General features: G+C 40.6%; 3 protein-coding genes across 4 annotated transcripts in view; 1 reads left to right on the forward strand and 2 right to left on the reverse strand.

Annotated features, from left to right (window-relative positions):
• The first annotated feature begins 1121 nt into the window (after positions 1-1121).
• On the forward strand, positions 1122-18047 carry LOC110526218 (low choriolytic enzyme). The gene is made up of 10 exons (XM_021607002.3): positions 1122-1281; positions 1380-1470; positions 9440-9446; positions 9562-9636; positions 9730-9876; positions 9981-10098; positions 10876-11054; positions 17232-17313; positions 17498-17622; positions 17880-18047. Coding segments are annotated over exons 2-10 (813 nt in total). The 5' UTR covers positions 1122-1281; positions 1380-1392; the 3' UTR covers positions 17882-18047.
• A 376-nt stretch (positions 18048-18423) lies between these two features.
• On the reverse strand, positions 18424-19592 carry fadd (Fas associated via death domain). The gene is given in 3 exon segments (XM_021607004.3): positions 18424-18532; positions 18534-18796; positions 19233-19592. Coding segments are annotated over 3 exon segments (588 nt in total). The 5' UTR covers positions 19531-19592; the 3' UTR covers positions 18424-18505.
• A 1124-nt stretch (positions 19593-20716) lies between these two features.
• Positions 20717-24024, reverse strand: part of ano1a (anoctamin 1, calcium activated chloride channel a) — a 45319-nt gene continuing 42011 nt past the window's right edge. For both annotated transcript variants that reach the window (XM_090238412.1, XM_021607006.3), the window contains exon 25: positions 20717-23987. In XM_090238412.1, coding sequence (XP_090094538.1) covers positions 23775-23987 — 213 coding nt within the window. In that variant the 3' untranslated portion in view covers positions 20717-23774. The remainder of the gene's footprint in view (positions 23988-24024) is intronic.

Raw genomic sequence — 24024 nt, forward strand, 5'->3', positions numbered from 1 at the left:
CTTCTGTGCGATATGGTCCAGTTTGGCCTCTGGCAGGCCAAGTTTACGGCCATGCTTGCCACCTTCTTTAAGGTTGTCAGTGATTACTTTGGTTGCAATGTTGCAAAGTTTTTCTAGAAAAAAGAGAAGATACCAACAATGTAAATGTACTGTGTATCACCACCACAAAAAAAAAATATTTCAGAGACATTCTTCATAAATTAATACAATTATATGTTCCATCTTTGTGTTTTCTTTTATTTTACAGGTGCTTTATTTACACGGGCAAACATTTACTGTATGTGAGATCAAAAGGAAAGATTATCTCTCATAGTGGTTGTGAAAGGGTTCCATTATAGCAACTCCCACACCCACAGACAGAAAATCCTTTATTACGCAGGATAAAGGAAATGAACCATTGTTCTGTTACTTTTGCATTTTGGAAGACTGAAGCAATGACATGAGGGGAGGAGGTTACAATCACTGTACAGTCAAGGATGGTAGCCTATTTGTTTTCCCAACTACTTAAGTCTATTTGTGAAAAACCTCTTATGATTGTGTCGGTTGCCCTTCTATGACCTTGCTGGAAACCGTTACAATCTTATCCAGTGTGTTCTTGCACACATTCAAATGACTAAACCAGGCCACCTTCGAGAGAAATAAAGTTTAACAAACCCAACAATAAGGATGTAGCAAGCTACTTCTAGCCCCATCCATAGGCCTACCGTATAAGAGACAACATTTGATTACGCTATGTGCACAAGAGTAATGTAACATCTATGTTGAATGAGAGAACACGCTGACACCTAATGGAGCGCGTGGGCTGCCAACAAAGGCTTTCACAGCAGCAGATATTACATCAGAGGACTTCACAGTGCGTTATTGGAGCAGCCTTTTGGAGATTGCCAACATGTTGTGTATTTAAATAGAAGTTGTATTCTGTTCAATGAGAAAATTACGAAAAAGATCCAACAACTTTTTGAGAAAAAAAAACAATCGTACACCTCAAAGTATAACTACTATTTCGGAATATGAAAAAAGGCACCTGGTTTGAAGTCCTCAAGGTCGAACATAGGAACACAAAAAAGTTGACATCCACACCTCACACATGTCACGTTTCACACCGGTTTCAAGGATTTCCTGCAGAATTCCCACCTAATGTCCTCAACTGTCAGCCTATTTTTGTGCTCATATTCCCTTATCTGGGGGTCCGTTATCTACGTGTATATATGCCTGAGGACAAAGTATAAAAAAACAACCCTAACTACTGCTATTTCACTCATACTTTCTCGGAGCTCTGAGGTAAGCAATGTGTTATGTATTGTGTGAGTGAGCTTCAATGACTAACATTGTGTCTTTGTTTTAATGATTTTCCCTATGTGGTTGTATTTATCCTACAGTCCTTTTGCTGCCATGTTTGTGTTCAAGTTCACTGTGGGTCTCCTGGCTCTGATGTTGGTGTCCTCTGCTTGGGCTGAGGAACTGACTGAGGTAAGTGACACAGGATACGAAGCTATCATGCCATAAGAATGACTGCTTTGCTAAACGATCGAACAGTCAATGCATATCCAAAGCAACACTGGGACCTACTGGGACCCAAGGAACACAGACCTACTGGGACCCAGAGAATGGCAGTATTTCTGTTAAATGCATTTGAAATACGTACAGTATTTCCATTACCTTTGAGTATTTTGTAATATACAGTGTCTTCGGAAAGTATTCAGACCCAATTACTTTTTTCCCTTTTTATTACGTTACAGCCTTATTCTAAAATTTATTAAATACTATTTTCTCAGCAATCTACAAACAATACCCCATAATGACAAAGCGAAAACAGGTTTTTAGAAATTTTGGGAAATGTATTCAAAATAAAGAACAGAAATACCTTATTTACATAAACATTCCCTTTGCTATGAGACTCGAAATTGAGCTCAGCTGCATTCTGTTTCCATTGATCATCCTTGAGATGTTTCTACAACTTGATTGGAGTCCACCTGTGGTAAATTCAATTGATTGGACATGATTTGGAAATGCACACACCCGTCTCAGGTTCCAAAGTTGACAGTGCATGTCAGAGCAAAAACCAATCCATGAAGTCGAAGGAATTGTCCGTAGAGCTCCAAGACACGATTGTGTTGAGGCACAGATCTGGGGAAGGGTACCAAAAACGTTCTGCAGCATTGAAGGTCCCAAAGAACACAGTGGCCTCCATCATTATTAAATGTAAGAAGTTTGTAACCACCAAGATTCTTCCTAGAGTTGCCCACGCCCGGCCAAACTGAGCAATCAGGGAAGAAGGGGCTTGATCAGGGAGGTGACCAAGAACCCGATGGTCACTCTGACAGAGCTTTAGAGTTTCTCTGTGAAGATGGGAGAACCATCCAGAAGGACAACCATCTCTGCAGCACTCCACCAATTTTTAATTTCCAATTTCCATTTTTACACATGGAATAAACAAGCGTACAGTCAATAACACAATAGAACACAATTTACTTGGCTCATCGTGCTCTAGTGACTCATTGTGGCCGGCCAGGCGCCTGCAGGCTGACCCAGGTCGTCAGTTGAACGGTGTATCCTCCTACACATTGATGCGGCTGCCTTCCGGGTTAAGCGGAAGAAGCACGGTTAGTTGAGAAGCACGGTTAGTTGAGTCATGTTTCAGAGGAACCATGACTCAACCTTCGCCTCCCGAGCCGTTGGAGAGTTGCAGCGATGAGACAAAATAGAAAAAGGGGGTAAAAATATAAAAAAATTGACAAAAGAAATCCTAAACATATCTCTTTAGGTTGTGGGAATAATGTGAAGTTGTGACAGGAGATAGGTTCCCAAATCACAAAAACTGTCTAGTTGTGCGAGTCATTCTACAATGTTCATTTTATTGCAAAAAACATTCCCCTGATGTTACAAGAATGTTCCCGGAAGACATTTAGTCTGTTCTTTAAAGGTTTCCAGAATATATCTTTAGGTTGTGGGAACAGTCTGGTCGGAACATTATGGGAACATCACAAAATATATGCACCCAAAATACAAAAACTGTTCAGTTGTGTGGAGGATTATACAATGTTTGTTTTAGGGAGACGCTGTAACGGAGGAGTGTAAATGCTTTTTTTTAGGCTGGATCATGTTGTTGTATGTTTTAATTATGTAATGTATTGATTATTGCTGCCTCCTTGGCCAGGTCTCTCTTGAAAAAGAGACTCTGGGTCTCAATGGGCTTTTCCTGGTTAAATAAAGGTAACTTTTTTTTTAAAGGGTGCAAAAAAACATTCACCTGATGTTACAAGAACGTTCCCAGAACAAATCATGTGTAGCTATGACAAGAGATAGGTTCCCAAAACACAAAATATGCTCAGTTGTGATGACATTCATACAATGTAGAAGTTATTTTGCCTAGGATATTACGCTAATGTTGTAAAACTGTTAACAGAACACTTGGTCTAAGTTATTTAAAAGTTTGCAGAAGATTTAATTAAGTTATGGGACTTGTCTGGGATGTTGCAAAAATATGATTGTGCTATTCACGAAGGTTGCACGAACATTACCACATTGTTCCACAATTTTCAAACAAGTCATGCCGTTTTTATGATGTTCATAGCATATTTGTTTTAGGTTTAACATAATATTCTATTGATGTTCACGCAATATACACTTTACTTTGAACATTTAGAAAATGTTATATTTACCACTGCATTCTCAGCATTCAAATTTGTAGCTCCTTAAAGCATGTTGGAATATCAGTGGTGTAAAGTACTTAAGTAAAAATACTTTAAAGTACTACTTAAGTAGTTTTTTGGGGCATCTATACATCACTTGACTATTTATATTTTTTGACAACTTTTACATTTACTCGAATACATTCCCAAAGAAAATAACGTACTTTTTACTCCTTACATTTTCCCTGACACCCAAAAGTACTTGTTACATTTTGAATGCTTAGCAGGGCAGGAATTCATATATAAAGAAAACACACATAGTCATGCCTACTGCCTCCCTACTCATTAAACACAAATGCTTTGTTGGTAAATTATGTCTGAGTGTTGAACTGTGCCCTTGGCTATCCGTAAATATAAAAACTTGAACATCACAGCATCTCAGTGCAAGATGTGCCACTACAGTCCCAGATTCAAATCCAGGTTGTATCACATCCGGCTGTGATTGGGAGTCCCATAGGAAGGCAGACAATCGGCCCAGTGTCGTCTGGGGTAGGCCGTCATTGTAAATAAGAATTTGTCTCAACTGACTTGCCTATATATACATTTTTTACATCATACAAACACAATCATATTTTTTGCACATATGTTGACAATCTACACATGTGAGGTTTCTTTCCCAAGCCAGGTCTTTCAGCCTCTTCACCACCAGGGAAGGTCTCTTACATCTTCTTTTTCAGTATATAGCCATGGCAATATGTGACCCGTTTCAGGAAACTATGTGTATGTCGCGTGTAACTACTTCACAGGAGAGGCATTTGAACTTAATATATATATTTTCTTTTTTAATCAAAATGCATTTTTTGGCAAACTTGTATGCCATCTGTAAATAAGAATAAAATTGTTAAATTACGAGCCTAGTTAGTTTCAGCTCCGGAAAAAGACTGGAACCTTCCCGCTAGTCATGATTGGCTGAGATAATAGCTGGGCTGGACATGCCGAAAGATGAGTTTGGATTGGTGGTCAGCCTCAAGCCACTGGCAGGCTGCCAACTGCCTAGCCAGTTGTAGCTCAATCTTGGGTGCAATGATCATGTTCCCGCACTGGCTGACTGTGTGGAGGCTCATTGTTTTTTTCATTAGCCTACATGCTACACTAGTAAAGTTATAAATTATACAGCTGTCGGCTATATTAGCTACGACTTACCGTTCTTTGTGCAGCTTCAAATGTCAAACAAAGTTGGAAATTGTTGGCCTCCATCTGTAATTTTCTTCCCGCATGTTTTGCAAGGTGCAATCCGTTTTGTTGTTGATACAGCGTCGTCTTTATATCCAAAAATAATAATTTGGGGTATCATCTTTCCAAGGGCTCCATCTGAATTCACCCGCCGACGTTCCTCTGCACTGCCACACGCAACTTTTTCTCAGCTGGCACAATTTGATTGGCTGCTGTCCGATTCAAACTGTAACCCGTTAAGAGTTGATGCGCTGCACACTTTTTAAAAATAGCATTATTTATAATATTTGGGCTTGGGGAGGGTATCAAGTCAGGTCGAGTCAAAAGGCTCAAGTCCAAGTTAAGTCACGAGTCATTGGTGTTAAAGTCAAAGTCGAGATGCAAGTCATGTCACGTCCAAGTCCAAGTCATGTGACTCGAGTCCACACCTCTGGTAATTAGCACTGCCAGACACAGAACACCACACGGGCATGATGACAAACGTTAGTGGAATATAAACATTAAAAAAATAATATTGCCAAGAGAAGTTCTGAGATTATTGTGTTGGTCGTTCGAAGTAAACAATTATCCACGTTTGTGGGCACCCCCATCTAGCAGGTGGTATCTGCATTCACTATGAATGCTAGACTGTGTGGTACACAATGAGCAGAAGATACAGAAGAAATCGTAACTTCCTGATTCTACCAGAGAAATGTAGAACTGATACATATCAACATATCAACTTTCCCACAGTACATTTTTTTAAATGCTGTGCCATTATGCAGAATTTTTATTGAATTACCTTTTAACTTGTAGGGATGAGCACTCTCGAATGTCTTATTTATAGGCTACCCTGAGTTCCTTTGTTTCATATTTCTATCATATTAAATATTAGCCACTGTCAATATCGATTCTCTGTAGGCCTAACCACGCATATTCAACTGCCAATTTACTGTTAGTTCCCTTCTGCTGTATTGCCCACATTATCATTCAATTGAATTACATTGTTTGGTTTAACTTGATTTGTTTCATTGCTGAGGACCATTATAACAGTTGATAATATAAAAAAAGGCATGTTGTCTAATGAAATCATTTTCGAGCAGAGCGCAGACCAAGCCGTAACAGTTTGAACCCTACTCATGGTGCAATACTTGCCCTTGTCATCACACAGTACCATGGTTAGTGTAGGCAATAGACAAGGGTATAGCCTTTTATTGTACACTATTATCCCTATTATAATTCTATGTACACTAACCTTCCAACCAGGGGTTGGAACCGGTTCAGGGAACAGAACAGAAAACCGTAACAGAAAGACATTTTCAGAGGAACAGAATCACAACCTGGAATGCAAGTGATCTACAGTTGTGACCAAAAGTTTTGAGAATGACACAAATATTCATTTCCACAAAGTTTGCTGCTTCAGTGTCTTTAGATATTTTTTACTATGGAATATTGAAGTATAATTACAAGCATTTCATAAGTGTCAAAGGCTTTTATTGACAATTACATGAAGTTGATGCAAAGAGTCAATATTTGCATTGTTGACCCTTCTTTTTCAAGACCTCTGCAATCCGCCCTGGCATGCTGTCAATTAACTTCTAGGCCACTTGATGGCAGCCCATTCTTGCATAATCAATACTTGGAGTTTGTCAGAATTTGTGGAGTTTTGTTTGTCCACCTGCCTCCTGAGGATTGACCACAAGTTCTCAATGGGATTAAGGTCTGGGGAGTTTCCTGGCCATGGACCCAAAATATTGATGTTTTGTTCCCTGAGCTACTTAGTTATCACTTTTACCTTATGGCAAGGTGCTCCATCATGCTGGAAAAGACATTGTTCGTCACCAAACTGTTCCTGGCTGGTTGGGAGAAGTTGCTCTCGGAGGATGTGTTGGTACCATTCTTTATTCATGGCTGTGTTCTTAGGCAAAATTGTGAGTGAGCCCACTCCCTTGGCTGAGAAGCAACCCCACACATGAATGGTCTCAGGATGCTTTACTGTTGACATGACACAGGACTGATGGTAGCGCTCACCTTGTCTTCTCCAAACAAGCTTTTTTCCGGATGCCCCAAACAATCAGAACGGGGATTCATCAGAGAAAATGACTTTACTAGAGTCTTCAGCAGTCCAATCCCTGTACCTTTTGCAGAATATCAGTCTGTCCCTGATGTTTTTCCTGGAGAGAAGTGGCTTCTTTGCTGCCCTTCTTGACACCAGGCCATCCTCCAAAAGTCTTCACTTCACTGTGCGTTCAGATGCACCCACACTTGCTTGCTGCCATTCCTGAGCAAGCTCTGTACTGGTGGTGCCCCGATCCCGCAGCTGAATCAACTTTAGGAGACGGTCCTGGCGCTTCCTGGAATTTCTAAGGAACCATGAAGCCTTCTTCACAACAATTGAACCGCTCTCCTTGAATTTCTTGATGATACGATAAATGGCTGATTTAGGTGCAATCTTACTGGCAGCAATATCCTTGCCTGTGAAGCCCTTTTTGTGCAAAGCAATGATGACTGCACATGTTTCCTTGCAGGTAACCATGGATGACAGAGGAAGAACAATGATTCCAAGCACCACCTTCTTTTTGAAGCTTCCAGTCTGTTATTCGAACTCAATCAGCATGAAATTGATCTTAAACCTTGTCATCGTCAACACTTAGACCTGTGTTAACGAGAGAATCACTGACATGATGTCAGCGGGTCCTTTTGTGGCAGGGCTGAAATGCTGTGGAAATGTTTTTGGGAGATTCAGTTCATTTGCATGGCAAAGAGGGACTTTGCAATGAATTGCAATTCATCTGATCACTCTTCATAACATTCTGGAGTATATGCAAATTGCCATCATACAAACTGAGGCAGCAGACTTTGTGAAAATTAATATTTGTGTCATTCTCAAAACTTTTGGCCACAACTGTATACTGTTTTGGAACAACACCATTATTTTAAAAGCATGGAAAACAGTTAATAGTGTTATTAAAATCTATTTTTTCCAGTCTCACAAAAAACACAACAAAGCTTCCATGCAAAGCCCTTACTCTTGTCACTCAAAAACATATTCCATTGTCTGCCTACCAGCTGAAAATCTTTGCCAGTGGGTGTGTGTGTAGGCTACCTTCCCCTCCCCCTCTGAAGCATAGGCTACTGTAGCCTACTGACATTACAAGTGTGATTCAGAAATTAGGGAGAGAGATATTTAATTAGAGAAGAATGGATTTACGTTTTTAATGCTAGTTAAGGATACTATCGTTATCATGTTTCACACCTCCTCCACCCTCTCTTGCTCTCTCCCAACCTGCAAAATTGCAGCCGCATCTCACACCCTACACTTGTCTGTCCAATGCATGTAAACAACTATAGCTTGCCCACTCCAGCAAGCTGCTCTAACCGCACTGATTGGTGGAGAAATATAATGTTGAGCTAAATGTAAAACTATACATACTTCAGAGGTTTGAAAAGGAACAGAAACTAATCATATAAACCATTATATTTTTGGGGTTCAAACGGTTTCCTAACTTTATTTTGCTGGTCGGAACGTATAAAGACTGAATGCTTAAAGTAAACATCCCAGACAACTCCCATAACTTAATTAAATATTCTAAGAACATTTAAAGAACAGGTGTTCTGTCAACATTCGTACAACCTTATAGGAATGTCTTGTGCAATCTAACTTAAACATTGCATGAATATCATCACAACTGAGTATATTTTGTAATGTACCCACACTGTTCCCACAACCTGATTAAATGTTCAGGCAACCTTTAAAGAGCTCAGAAAGGCTGTCCTGTTAACATTCTTGCAACATCAAAGGAATGTTTTGTGCACCCTGATATGAACATGATCTGAATGTCAGCACAGCTGCAAAAGAACATATCTTTTGTGATGTTCCAAAAATCTTCTCACCAGACTGTACCCACAACCTAATAAAACATTCTGGGAACCTTTACACAACAGACAAAATGCATTCTAGGAACGTTCTGGCAACCTCAGGTGAGTGATTTATACAAACATTCTATAATTATCAGCACAACTGGACAGTTTTTGCGTTATGAGAACTTGCACAGAGTGAGTTTTGGTTTGCTTGGATGGCACTATATTGTGAGATGTCTGTTAAATGGCCAAAATGTTCATGTTGACGTAGAAATGAACACTTGCAAAGCATACCTAGTGTTATTCTTATGAGCGTTGCCCTGAAACAAGGCCAATACAAATACGGTTTGCTTTTCAGTTGTTCATTTGTACATTTACATTTGAATTATTTAGCGGACACTCTTATGCAGAGCGACTTACAGGTAGTGGATTGAACTAAGGCAGATAAAAAAAACACAATCACAGTCATAGCAAGTAAAACATTTCTGGAACCATTAAGGGGCTACTTGCTAAAATGATGCAAACGTTTGTTGTAATTTATTTGGTTGGTCTTTAGGGTATTTTGTAATTGTATTCTGTCATTTTTGTCCATCCCTGCGGTGACCTTAAAAAAAACTTCACACAATAAATATATTCATGCTGTGTGTTCTTTATAAAGTTCATACACTTTACATTCATTTCATTTGTATTCTACTTTGTCATTGTCTGTCTTATTTCATGTTGTTCCCCCGAAGTCTAAAGGTGAGATGAACTAAAACTATTTTGGCACCAGCCCACATTTCCAACCATATGACAAATATTAACAATGTCATGTCATGATTTAGCAGACTTAACGGATCCGATGTTCATTTTACAGAGAATGTTGCTGAGGAAGACACGTCGGCTGACCTCTCTGTTGGTGAGCTGCTGGTCAGAGCCAACAGGGATCTCAGTAAGTTGGCACTATGTTCAATGCTCATGGATTAAAGAGCTTTTTTTTTTACTAACCCTCAGAGTAACCTGTTCTACGTGTTCTATTCTCAAGCCCCCGAAGCCGATGAGCCTACTCTGATGGGAGACATTGCCATGCCCTCGGAGAAGAACGCTGACCCCTGCACCGCCCGCGGATGTCTGTGGCAAAAGTACAGTGACGGAAACATCTGGGTGCCCTACGTCATTGCCAACCACTTCTGTAAGTGTTCACTTTCGTGTACATTTCATTTCATATGTTGAGATATTGCACAAGCGATGCAACACTTTCACTATCGGTTGTTGTTCATTTGATCTCTACAACAGCATCTCGCGAAGTAGCCATCATCCTGCGGGGTCTGGACTCCTTCGCCGAAACCACCTGCATCCGCTTCTTCCAGCGCCAGAATGAGAGGGACTACCTCAGCATTGAGAATCGCAGCGGGTGAGCCTGAATTTAAATAACATCGTTAAACAATTAGAATATTAAATCATCACATTATTCATTGAATTTCCCTTTGAGGATCATCCATACAATAATTGTTTTTGCAAACATGCCCGTTTCCTTTATCCTTCATGATTTACCTTTATCTTTCATTAGCCTGAAGTTTTCTGAACGTTATGCTGCGTTCATAACCAAGTGGGAAGTGGAGACGACAAAACCTTATTTATAAAAAGCAATCTATGAATATGGTTTTTGAACACTATAATTAGTTTACAAGCACGATAGCTGCACTTTTAGTTTATGGTTTACACAAGTTGTTGGCCATTAGCCAATCAGGGTTTCTCAACGAGTTCAAAGCCTGTAAATGCATCCAACTGGTATTCATGACCTCACAACTGGTAAATTCCCACCTCCCACTTGCTTATGAACGCAGCATTACTGAACTGACTACATACATAATTAGGATATTTTCTGACATTGGATTTAATGGTCTGCCTTGATCCTAGAATTTCTGCCTAGAATTTCAATAACATCCTTAAACAATTATAACGTCACATCAACACATAGTTCATGAAATTTCCCTTTGAAGATCATAATCCATACAATTATTGGTTTTGCAAACCTGCACTGTCAGGTGATCCCCACCACCATTCATCTCTTATGAACCCATTACCCTGAGGTTTCCTAAAACCTTTACAATAAACTAGATGATTAGGGAAGGCCCTATTTCTGGCATTGGATTTGGGCACCTTGACCCTCCTCTGCTCTTCTTCCCAGGTGCTACTCTTATGTTGGCCGTCGGGGTAATGCCCAGACTGTGTCCCTGGCCCGTCAGGGCTGCCTGTACCACAGCACCGTCCAGCATGAGCTCCTCCACGCCCTGGGCTTTAACCATGAGCAGACCCGCAGCGACCGTGACAACCACATCCGTGTCGTCTGGGAGAACATCATTGATGGTTTGATTTCATGCCTTTATTCTGTTTCCCTTTCACTGACATTCATTTCTAATGATAATAAATGGAGTGCCTCTATCTCACTGATAAGTCTAACAATAGACACCGGGGATTTCAATGTGTGACTTCATTGGGGTTGCACATGACTTGTCAGTATGCCTACTTTTACTTTTTGTTTGTCCAGCTGTAACATTAGTGTAATCTATAGACTCCAAATTTGAGGCCTATAGATGATATTACAGTTGTTGTTCATTTCTGTTTAGTACACAGGTAGCTGCTAAAGCCGTGTCACCACACTGCCAGGTCTCTGACCTTCTCCTTATAGGCTGTCTCATCATTATCTGTGATCAAGCCTTTCAAATGAACAGTCTTTCGCTGTCTGTGATCAGGCCTTTCCCATGACCAGCCTTTCAAAGCACTTCATGGCTACAGACGTGAGTGATATGGGTCGGTAGTCATTTAGGCAGGTTATCTTGGTGTTCTTGGGCAGAGGGACTATGCTGGTCTGTTTGAAACATGTAGGTATTACAGAAAATGTCAGTGAAGACACTTGCCAGTTGGTCAGCGCATGCTCCGAGTACACGTCCTGGTTATCCCTCTGGCACCGCAACCTTGTGAATGTTGACCTGTTTAAAGCTCTTACTCATATCGGCTATGGAGAGCGTGATCACACAGTCATCTGGAACAGCTGGTACTCTCATGCATGCTTCAGTGTTACTTGCCTCAAAGCACGCATAGAAGTAATTTAGCTCAACTGGGTATCTCGCGGCTGGGCTTCCCTTAGTAGTCCGTAATGGTTTGCAAGCCCTGCCACATCTGACGAGCGTCAGAGCTGGTGTTGTAGGATTCAATCTTAGTCCTGTATTGAAGCTTTGCCTGTTTGATGGTTTGTCGGAGGGCATTGCGGGATTTCCTATTAGTGTCCGCATCTTGAAAGTGGCAGGTCTACCCATTAGCTCAGTGCGAATGTTGCCTGTAATGCATGGCTTCTGGTTGGGGTACGTACAGTCACTGTGGGGATGACATCATCAATGCACTTATTGATGAAGGTACTATTGTATAGTTTTTAGCCAGTACACTCTTAGGAAAAAAGGTGCAATCTAGAATCTAAAAGGGTTCTTCGGCTGTCCCCATAGGAGAACCCTTTGAAGAACCTTTTTTGGTTCCAGGCAGAACCCTTTTGAGTTCCACGTAGAACACTTTCCACAGAGGGTTCTACATGGAACCCAAAAGAGTTCTACCGGGAACAAAAAGTGTTCTATCTGGAACCAAAAAGGGTTCTTCAATGGGGATAGCGGAAGAACCCTTTTTTCTAAGAGTTCAGTTCTTAAAGTAGCACTTAGGAGCCAAAAGTGGGACCCGAAAATTGCATCCTATGTCACATATGTGCAGATATGTGTACCACGTCATATCTCTCTCTCTCTCACCCCCCTTGTGTCCACTGAGCTGTTGTGCAGCCCTGCAACCTCATTGGATAATGGTGGGCAGGCCACTGAAGCTCAGATTTGGCCTTTTGTAAATAATAATGGTAATGTCTTCAATCATTTTCTTTGTTATTGTTTCGCCGTAATACTACTAGCCACCTAGCAATTTGGCTTCAGCTATCCCAGATAGGTTCCCAATCTCAACCGCAAAGAAAGACATGAACTTAAGGGTACTTTGGTGAATTTACGAGGCATTCAAGACAAGACATTGCGAGATAAAAATTACCAAGACATGCGCATGGTTCTTTCTGCTTGCCCCCTTCCGTTCTCCCTCACGCTGGTTCACCTGCTCTTTCTCTTTGCTAATGATGGGGGCGTGTGTTCAGTCTTCAGTCTGTTGCATGTAGAATATCCTAGCCTATTCATTGATGATAGGCCCTGCTTTATTGAAGTTGCGAGAAGTTGCAAGCCAAGAAATTGCAACATACAGCATTCCATTGCGAGATACAGCTTTTTATTGATGATAGATAGGCCTAGTGAACGGTTCTGACTGTCTGCCTGGTTACCAACCAGCCTATAGTGTACCCCTCAGAAGTACTGCAACTAATCAGTCTCCTCCCTTTCAAAAATGCTGAATCTCAAGAGTCGATTCCTAGCAGAATCGAATCTTGACACTCAGAAATGGGAGTCAAGGAGTTGAGGAATCAATCACAGTACCAGTCAAAAGTTTGGACACACCTACTCATTCAAGGGTTTTTCTTTATTTCATTATTTTATACATTGTAGAATATAAGTGAAGACATCAAAACTATGAAATAACACATACAAAATTATTTTGTAACTAAAAAAGTGTTAAACAAATCTAAATATATTTTAGATTTTAGATTCTTCAAAGTAGCCGCCCTTTGTGTTGATGACAGCTTTGTACACTCTTGGCATTCTCTCAACCAGTTTCATGAGGTAGTCACCTGGAATGCATTTCAATTAACAGGTGTGCCTTGTTAAAAGTTCAGTTGTGGAATTTCTTTCCTTCTTGATGCATTTGAGCCAATCAGTTGTGTTGTGAAAAGGTATGGGTGGTATACAGAAGGTAGCCCTATTTGGTAAAAGACCAAGTCCATATTATGGCAAGAACAGCTCAAATAAGCAAAGACAAACATCAGTCCATCATTACTTTAAGACATCAAGGTCAGTCAATCCGGGAAAATTTCAAGAACTTTGAAAGTTTCTTCAAGTGCAGACACAAAAACCATTAAGCGCCATGAAACAATCTCTCATGAGGACCGCCACAGGAAAGGAAGTTACCTCTACTGCAATATATAAGTTTGATGTGTGCGTCCCCTCCTGTACTCCATGTTCACCCACGACTGCATGGCCAGGCACGACTCCAACACCATCATTAAGTTTGCAGACGACACAACAGTAGGCCTGATCACCTACAACGACGAGACAGCCTATAGGGAGGAGGTTAGAGACCTGGCCGTGTGGTGCCAGAATAACAACCTATCCCTCAACGTAACCAAGACTAAGGAGATGATTGTGGTCTACAGGAAAAGGAGGACCGAGTACATCACTGGGGCTAAGCTGCCTACCATCCAGGACCTCCACACTGGTGGTGTCAGAAGAAGCCCTAAAAATTTACCCCAGCCACCCCAGTCATAGACTGTTCTCTCTACTACCTCATGGGAAGCGGTACCAGAGTGCCAAGTCTAGGAAAAAAAGGCTTCTCAACAGTTTTTACCCCCAAGCCATTAGACTCCTGAACAGGTAATCAAATGGCTACCCAGACTATTTGCATTGTGTGCCCCCCCAACCCCTCTTTTACGCTGCTGCTACTCTGTTTATCATATATGCACAGTCAGTTTAACTATACATTCATGTACATATGTACACCCTACCTCAATTGGCCCAACTAACCAGTGCTCCCGCACATTGGCTAATCAGGCTATCTGCATTGTGTCCCGCCACCCACCACCCGCCAACTCCTCTTTACACTACTGCTACTCTCTGTTCATCATATATGCATAGTCACTTTAACCATATCTACATGTACATACTACCTCAATCAGCCTGAATAACCGGTCTCTGTATGTACTTTTATAGCCTCGCTACTGTTTTTCTGTCTTTTTACTGTCGCTACTGTCTTTTTACTGTTGTTTTTATTTCTTTACTTACCTATTGTTCACCTAATACATTTTTTGCACTATTGGTTAGAGCCTGTAAGTAAGCATTTCACTGTAAAGTCTACATCTGTTGTATTCGGCACAGGTGACAAATAAACTGTGATTTGATTTGAAGTTACCAGCCTCAGAAATTGCAGCCCAAATAAATGCCTCACAGAGTTCAAGTAACAGACACATCTCAACATCAACTGTTCAGAGAATATTGCTTGAATCAGACCTTCATGGTCGAATTGCTGCAAAGAAACCACTACTAAAGGACACCAATAAGAAGAAGAGACTTGCTTGGGTCATCACACACGAGTAATGGACATTAGACCGGTGGAAATCTGTCCTTTGGTCTGATGAGTCCAAATTTGAGATGTTTGGTTCCAACCGCTGTGTCTTTGTGAGACGCAGAGTAGGTGAACGGATAATCTCTGCATGTGTGGTTCCCACCGTCAAACATGGAGGAGGTGGTGTGATGGAGCTGGTGGTTATCATGAAGCTGGTTGAGATTAATGCAAAGAGCGTGCAAAGCTGTCATCAAGGCAAAGGGTGGCTACTTTGAAGAATCTAAAATATAACATGTATTTTGATTTGTTTAACACTTTTTGGGGTCACTACATGTTTCCATATGTTTTATTTCATAGTGTTGATGTCTTCACTATTATTCTACAATGTATAAAATAGTAAAAATAAAGAAAAACCCTTGAATGAGTAGTTGTGTCCAATCATTTTACTGGTACTGTACATGTAGGTAAAGTGACTATGCATGCATAATAGATAATGAACAGTGAGTAAGTAGCAGCATTGTAAAAACAAAATGTGTGTGTGTGTGGGGGGGGAGGGGGGTCAATGCAAATAGTCCAGGTAGACATTTAATTGGCTGTTCAGCAGTCTTATTGCTTGGGGGTAGAAGCTGTTCAGAAGCCTTTTGGACCTCGACTTGGCGTTTCTGTACTGCTTACCGTGCGGTAGCAAAGAGAACAGTCTATGACTAGGGTGGCTGGAGCTCCGAAAAACACTTCAATGCTGATGAAACATACTCCAAAAAGAAACGAGGGATTATTAGACTACTTATCTTCATCAACAACTTTGATCCTTTTTGCCACTTCCCTCTTTATCTGCTGACAAGATAACCACTCTGACCTACAGTGGGATGGGTCAGAGTCCAAATTTCCATTCAGACATGCTGATAGGCTGAAAGGAATGGCCTTTTCAACAAATGAGGGGATTCAATTAAGCTAGCCCAGGTTGCACCAGGCTATGGCCAGTCACGTTACTGGATGAAGCCGGTCGGGGAGGCCAGAGAGGAAGAGAAGAGTCTTCTCCTGCATGTGGCAAGTTCTTGTATGGAGGTCAATGAGAGTGTCGAATTTGGTTAACAAAAAATGTAATTTCTTATTTGCTATGCGTGGCTTATTTTATCAAGTAGAAGTTGTGTAATGTTTAGGTTGTTATTAGTGTAATGATATACGTAGGACACATGACATCCTGGCAATTTTGAGAAAAAACACTTTATATCAGAGTTGTCTCTGTTGTCACACTTGTATCTGCCTTCTCATTGGCTAGAATGGCAGCCTGGTCTCATAGACTAGGCGTAACATAGTAAATGCAAATCAGGGACACTCAAGTTATGATATGTTGTGTTTGGTATGGTTACATAAGATAGAAGGTACTTAATGCAAATACGAAAAGAGGGTGTTTGGTCGGGTGGATGGGGTGGGTGTGTTTGAATCTCCTCACGGACAACTTTAGCATTTTAGCAACATTTCAACTACTTACTAATATTTAGCTAATTTGCAACTTCTTAGCATGTTAGGGTCCCCCGTCCCCTAACCTTAACCCTTTTAGCTAACCCCTTTCCTAACCTTAACCCTTTAATCTAACTCCTGAATTTAGCCTTAACCCTAACTTCAAATCCCTAGCGTAGCTAGAGTTAAGAGTGGCCAATGGAGTAGCCTATCTGGTCAATATAATGGATAATCGGTGGGGAGGCGTGACCTGCTGAAATCTAACCATAATCTGAGCCTCTTGACTTATTGTCAACAAGGCAGCATGATGCATCGTTCAGAAACATAGGCCTAGGTCTCTTTTCCATAAAATATATGTTTGACTTGTCAAACTAGTTTTCATTGGGAAGGCAGATCTTGGCCTCTATTCAATCTGTGTAGCTGACGCATAATAGATTGATTGCTAGAAATGTCATGGTAATTTCCGATTGAGCCGACATATGTGAATCCAGTCTCCGCTAACACAGGAATATTGCCTTTACATTTAAATTATGCTGTAATGCTGAACTTCCGCAATACGGTCTGAATAGAGCCCAAAACGTTTTTACTAAAAGCAATCACATTTGCATGTTAAAACACAGAATCCTACATTACTCCACGTGCTTAACATGCTTCACTTTTGATTTGAGCCCAAAACGCCATTGGCCAGAGTAGAGGCAGCCCGTTTCCAAAATGAATGCAATCACTTTAGACCTGGGCACCAGGGCCATCTTAATCAAATCCCCTTACTGACCTTGCTCATGAAGTAGATTGAAACGCAGCCTACCAACTCTGTGAACATTTTGTCTTGTGTTTTTCCAGAGTATAAGTACGCATTCGAAAAGATTGCCACCCTGAACCAGGGAACTTCCTATGACTACAACTCTGTCATGCAGTACCACAGGTCAGCTATGATGTCTTTATAATCATTACAAATATGTCTGGAGTGGACACCTATTGTATTGCAAGTGCTAATACACCATCCATCCCTGTGAGCTTTCATTCAGCCCAAGCTATATTGCACCTTCAGCAGTGACATTGTTGAGTAGGCCTAAATTGTGCTGCATTGTGATTTGGTGTGGTTACAGGTACGCCTTCTCCAAGAACAACCGCCCCACCATGGAGCCCATCCCCGACAGCAACGTGTCTTTCGGCGAGGCCACTCAGATGAGCAAGAACGACATCGACAGGCTGAACAGGCTGTATGGCTGCTGTGAGTACTGTCACACTGAACAACTTACTGTACTTGGGTTTGGATGATTCAATCTAGGCCAAGGCTGCTGGAATGGATCATAAATCCTCGTTACAACCTCCTGGATGCCTCTTCCCCAGAGCTAATATAGCTTGAATATATCTAGAGCTTAATAACTGTGAGAATTGTGACATTGATGGTGGGAGGATATATTACAATGGACATAGCTTTATGTGTATGATTAAATAATCAACAAAATTATAATTTCCCCCCAACAGAAACAGTTGGATACCTGTGGTCTCATGTCCGATGGACTCAAGATCATTCCGCTGAAGGAGTAAGAGTGACCTCTAGTGGTAGAACTGTTAGAATGTAATTTGCCTCAAAACATCAAGACTGCAACCTCTAATAAATCACAATAAACATCTGATCAACTGAAATCAAAAGCTTAATCTGTATTGATCCTTCCTTTCAATACAGTTCTCCAAATATAAGTATTCTAATGCTTTAAACAAGTATTACATAAGTAGACAATTATTTTTTACCAGCTTGAGGGAAAGACTTCTTTCAACAAAATTGTACTAATCTCAACAGTGGATACATCAATATCAAATTTGAATGCACATTATCTATACAATTTCATAATATCCATAGTTCAATCAAGTTTCTCCCAAATTCCCTTACAGTACGTAGCAGGAACGTATGTACCCAGAGTGCACTTGCTACTATGTATAAAACTATACTGGTCCATGAGAATACTGGTATACCAATATTGCAAACAAATTGTGGTGATTTACTGAATCTTATAAACGTACCAACATCACTGGGAAAGCAATGAATATATAATCCATTGAGTAAATAACAAAATAAGAGGCCTGAGAAGAGATGAATGTTTGTCACACTTTCACTGTCTACCATTGGCTTTAAGTTTTTTCAAGTTCTGTCTGTATCAGATCAGCAGTGTAGTTCTGATCACAGGAGCGAAGGGCCTTAATCAAAGTGTCTGTTTTGGCCTCAGATTTCTGCATTTTCCGCCATTCCTTCAAAAGCTCCACCACTTGCTCCTCCAGGTCATTAGGGTGCTTCTGTGCGATATGATCCAGTTTGGCCTCTGGCAGACCAAGTTTACGGCCATATGCTCGCCACCTCCTTCCAAGGTTGTCAGTGATCACTTTGGTTGCAATGTCAAGTTTTGCTGGGAAGAGAGAAGATGCCATGCAATGTAAATAAGTCTCCTACAAAAGTCATATTTCCAACACACTGCACTATATACAGTAGGCTATACATTATCTGAGGCATACAGTTGCATTTTATATTTGCCCTCAGAGGAAATATTATATTTACACTGGCAAACATTTACTGTATGGGAGATCATGTCAGAAAGATAATGACAATGTAGCCTAATATCTTTCATAGTAATTGTGACAGGGTTCCCCAAATAACATGAAGTCATGTTCTCTGAAATATTCTTGCATTCAACAATATATAGGGCACTTCCCTCTGTAGAATGACTAAGCAACACCTCCCTTTTATCTATTGAAACAGGCGTCGCAGCCCAAGAAAAAAATGGCCTATGCTTTGTCAACATTTTGCCATCAATATTCGGGAGTGGGGATAACCACTTATTTTACCTTGCTCCTCATCGTTAGGAAGATCATTCGGTGATCCAGCATATTGACTTTCACAGTTGGCAATTTTGTCTGCAAGATCTAGGCGACCTATGTCTTTCAAAAGCGAAACTAGAAATACCGTGTTGTCAGGTCCAAGTTTATTTCTTTCCATTAAACTCGTGAAAAGTTGTAAACCACTGGTCATCTTCTCGAGACGATTTTTCCCTATTTCTTTAATACAAAGGAACTTCATTTTCTCCAATTGATCACCAACAAGTTCACCTGAAATCTTCAGCAAAAAGCTGTTAAATGCGCTCATCTTGGCTGTAGTGGAACAAGTAACTTCCTCACACACGACAGCCCGTCTTCTTTGGGATTGGGTTGGCGGATCGCATTCAACTTTCAAGGCGTATACATCGCCACCTACTGTACTGGATTGGAAGGCCAGGCACGGCCAAACTACATTACATTTTCTTCATTAGTCCCGTTCCTCTAAGAAAGTGAAATAGACCCCTAGACACCACTTCGCTCCTCTCGTCTCCCCCCACTACACCACCCGAACATGCCTCTCTAACCCTGTCACACAACCTCTCTGTCTACCTCATTCCGGTAAACACTCATCACACACACCCGTTTCATGTCTCCCTATCATCCACAAGGTGGCATTCAAACCTGTGTGCCCAAACCGTAGTCTACTCCACACAACTTCATCTCTCCTCCATCCCATACTCCCCACCTCTTCCTTTACCGACCAATGCATGTCATAAAATTGCCTCCCTCTACTACTAGCATCGCACTCCCTTTGACAAAGATCAATCCCTTTTTCCCGGATCAAGGACTTGATTTCTCTGCGGGGCCCTGCGGGACCTGAATATCTACCCCCTCTCCTCACAGCACTCTTAGCCACCACATCGGCCTTCTCATTACTCCCACCCCCACATGGCTGGGAACACAACAAAAGATGACCGTCACTCCCATTGACAGCACCATCTCCACAAACAAGTCTCCCAAATTCAACTTGCACTTCTTCACACTACCCAACACTGCAGCTGAATCAGAGTGGACCACCACTGTGTGGTTTCACCTCCTCCACCCATCTCAAACCTACAATCATGGCCATCATCTCTACCGTATCCACTGACACAATCAGTTAACCGCTTTCATACTCCAACATTAAAATCTGGGATATATATACCCAAGCCCCCACCCTTCCACTCACTGGATCCTTTGAACTATCTGTATATATTCTTAAATACAAATAAAACTGATTCTCTCTATATCTCTCCTCACACCTTCTCACGTCCCCACCCCATTCTCTTCTGGCCTGTCACGTCCCCATAGGCCCTCTGCTTACCCCCTCCTCGCTACACACACACGACAGCCCTTGCCAATGTTTCGCTTTTGATGAACACTAGTGGCGCTTTTGTTCCATGTTCAGGGTGAAAACATTGTATTGCTAACATGAGGCATCAATTATATAAAGAAAACATGACACGCACACATACTTATACTGTACACTTCTCATAACTTGTATTCTTTTATTGGAATTCAAACATCAACAAATGTTAACTTTAGGCTGACAGTCCTCTAGTGTAAATATAAGCCCTGCTGTCAAAAAAAAAAAAAAAGAATCACAACTGAAATAAATGTAGTACTATCCTAATCAAATATAGTTGTAATGTTGCTGTACAATTCAGGTAAATATGTAATACACCAAGTTGTTCTCTACTGCTCCAGTTAAATCTATAGCAAGAGGAATATCAAGGACTGAAATACCTAAGGATCAGTTGGGAATAAGATGCCACTCGAATCTAAAACAAGGTATTGCGGCTGCCATTCAGCGTCGGCCTATAAGTCGTACAGTGAACAAACCATATTAAGTCGATTAGAAGTTAAAAAAAAAAATAAAAAAAAAAAGATGTCCTTGCATCAGAAATTACAATATGAGGTAATGCAATATTCTGCAGTGTCCTAACAAATACATTTTAGACTATGTTAATGGTCAGAGTTCTTTCTATAAGCAAAATGAAAGACATCTTATATAAATCAGTATCAAACACCTGGCGTAATGTAATATTCCAAACATATTCTATTGCCAGAGGTCGATGTTGATACATTTCAATACCGCAGACACACAAAACAGAAGTTTAAGACAGTTAAATATTGTACAGATAATTGAAAATAAAATATAATTGTGAATAATGTAACTCATTCCAACAGTCTGGGGGGGGGGGGGCAGGTTCCATGTCATTCCATTGAAGTGAAGTACATTTTAATTTTATTTTTTAAAACACCTCTTTGATCAGAAGTCTTATGGCACAAAAAAAGGGATTAAATCAAAGGTCAGTCACATTCCTAAACACAGATTTACAGATCATACTGTATAAAAAAAACAGTGGTCACAAACAAGCAAAACAGGGAACAGGGACATGGTACCACAAAGGATATAAGTTTTTTTTAATCTTCTCGTTTGTTTTTGTGCTTCATTTGATCATGCGGTTTTAAAAAGGCTTTTAATGTTTTACCTGTGTTAAGATTTTTTTTTTTTTATGAAAGTTGATCCTGTTTTACAAATGATATACATTGAGTTTACAAAACATTAGGAACACCTGCTTTTTCCACAGACTGACCAGGTGAAACCGGGTGAAAGCTATGATCCCTTATTGATGTCACCTGTTAAATCCACTTAAATCAGTGTAGATGAATGGGAGTAGACAGGTTAAAGAATAATTTTTAATCCTTGAAACATGGATTGTTTATGTGTGCCATTCAGAAGGTGAACGAGCAAAACAATAGATTTAAAGTACCTTTGAACGGGGTATGGTAATAAGTGCCAGGCGCACTGGTTTGAGTGTCAAGAACTGCAACACTGACGTTTTTTTTTTTTACACAACAGTTTCCTATGTGAATTAAGAATGGTCCACCACCCAAAGGACATCCAGCCTTTTTGACACAACAGTGGGAAGCATTGGAGTCAACATGGGCCAGCAACCCTGTGGAATGCTTTCAACACTTTGTAGAATCCATACCCTGATTAATTGAGGCTGTTCTAAGGGATAAAGAGGGTGCGACTCAATATTAGGACAGTGTTCCTAATGTTTTGTAGACTGTATATTAATAGGATTCAATATTGACTGTGTATTGGATATGCATTAAAAAGTATAGTTTACTTACAAACAATATACAAAATGAGCTGACAAAATACATTCTTCCTCTCCTTGAAATAGTTGTCTGTGCATGGGATCCATTCCATTTTTTTTTTAATCAGAAAATAAAAACTCAAAAATAATTTGTGCTTATGAAACAAAAATGGAGGCCATTGCCCCCTTCTAAATGTTTGACAGAGCATTGCTAGAATTTTATTCACAACATGGCTATTATACATTTTCTGTAACCAGGTTTCCAGCCAACCTTTTTATGCTAGTAAAGCACATGTCAGTGTAAAAAATGTGACAGGTCTGATGGAAACAGTAAAATGTTTAGTAAACCTTGCAAATATCGACAAGGTGGGTTATTTTTGTGTAGGTAAAATTAATTATGCGAGATATCGGTGGAATAACCATCATATCGAAGTTGATTTGGGAGTGACGCGATGACGTGTGGTCCTGCCACTACGAATCGTCGGAAAAGCAAGCAGTTTCTATCCATTATGATGAACTTCACATGGTAGTGAAAGTGATAGGTGATGAGTTTGATGCTGCTTGCCAATAAATATCGAGGATCTTATTCTGGTAAAATGATCGTCGATGCTTGGCTGCTATTTGACAAATTAAAATAATCTTGCTTTTTTGTCCATAATGTCATCATCATGTAGGCTATATGCGCACTCTAGCCAACAGCGCGCAGAAACATTGGCTAGAGCGCACTTGCCAATACCAGAGTGGGCGGACTCGCTATATAACGTAACATTTTTTGTGAGAAAACCATCAGTAAATTTGAAAATGTGATGGAAACCTTTAACTTGTAGGCAATTTTTTTTATTAGGTAAGTTGTAATTTAACTGCAAACGGTATTTTTATGTGTACTACGTCATCATGGACATACTTTTATCTGCAACATGTCAATTTGATGGAAACATCTCTGGTGGGAAAATTTGCATGAAAGTCTGTCCAATTGGATGGAAACACAGCCCATGATAGTTATGAATTAGTATTATAACAAACAGGACATAAAAAAACATGACATAAGGGCAAATTGGCATGGTAAACAGGCAGAATGGCAAGCTCCTTTACCTGATCTCAGCGTCTTAAAAAGGCAAAAGTTACAAAATAAAAACATTAGCTAGCAAAATTGCATATTCAAAAAAGATCTACATGTTTTCCTGCATTGTACTATAAAAAAACACTCTGAGCCCTCTGCCTGATACCTGGTTCACCAAAAAGATGGGCAATGACTTGCTACAAGTCAGAAGGGGTGCAGATGCAGAAGCCTGCCAATAAATGCCTCCCTCGTTTCTTGAGTAGGCTGCTGTGTGTGTGTGTGAAGTGTGCAAGTCCAGACAGAGGGGCTGAAGGTTTTTGAACAGACTAGATTAATGGACAGATGGAGCCGCCCCCTAGGGCACTAGCATTTAGAAGGTGCATGCGAGGCAGGGCGAGAGCGGGGCTGAAAAGGACTTTGGTTGGTGTGGTTGTCTCGGAGGAGCTTCTTGCCCTCTTCCTCCTTCATGAAGAGCTCCACCATGAGGATCTTCTCCTTGTGGATCTGCAGACTGATGTCCTTGGGGATGTCTGGGATCAGCCAGTCAACAAAGTCGCTCATCAGCATCACCACATTCTAGAAGGGAAAACAGACGGTATGGAGCGAGGCATTT

This window comes from Oncorhynchus mykiss, chromosome 6, assembly GCF_057628025.1.
Source record: "Oncorhynchus mykiss isolate SJ-2025 chromosome 6, ASM5762802v1, whole genome shotgun sequence".
Lineage (NCBI taxonomy): Eukaryota > Metazoa > Chordata > Actinopteri > Salmoniformes > Salmonidae > Oncorhynchus > Oncorhynchus mykiss.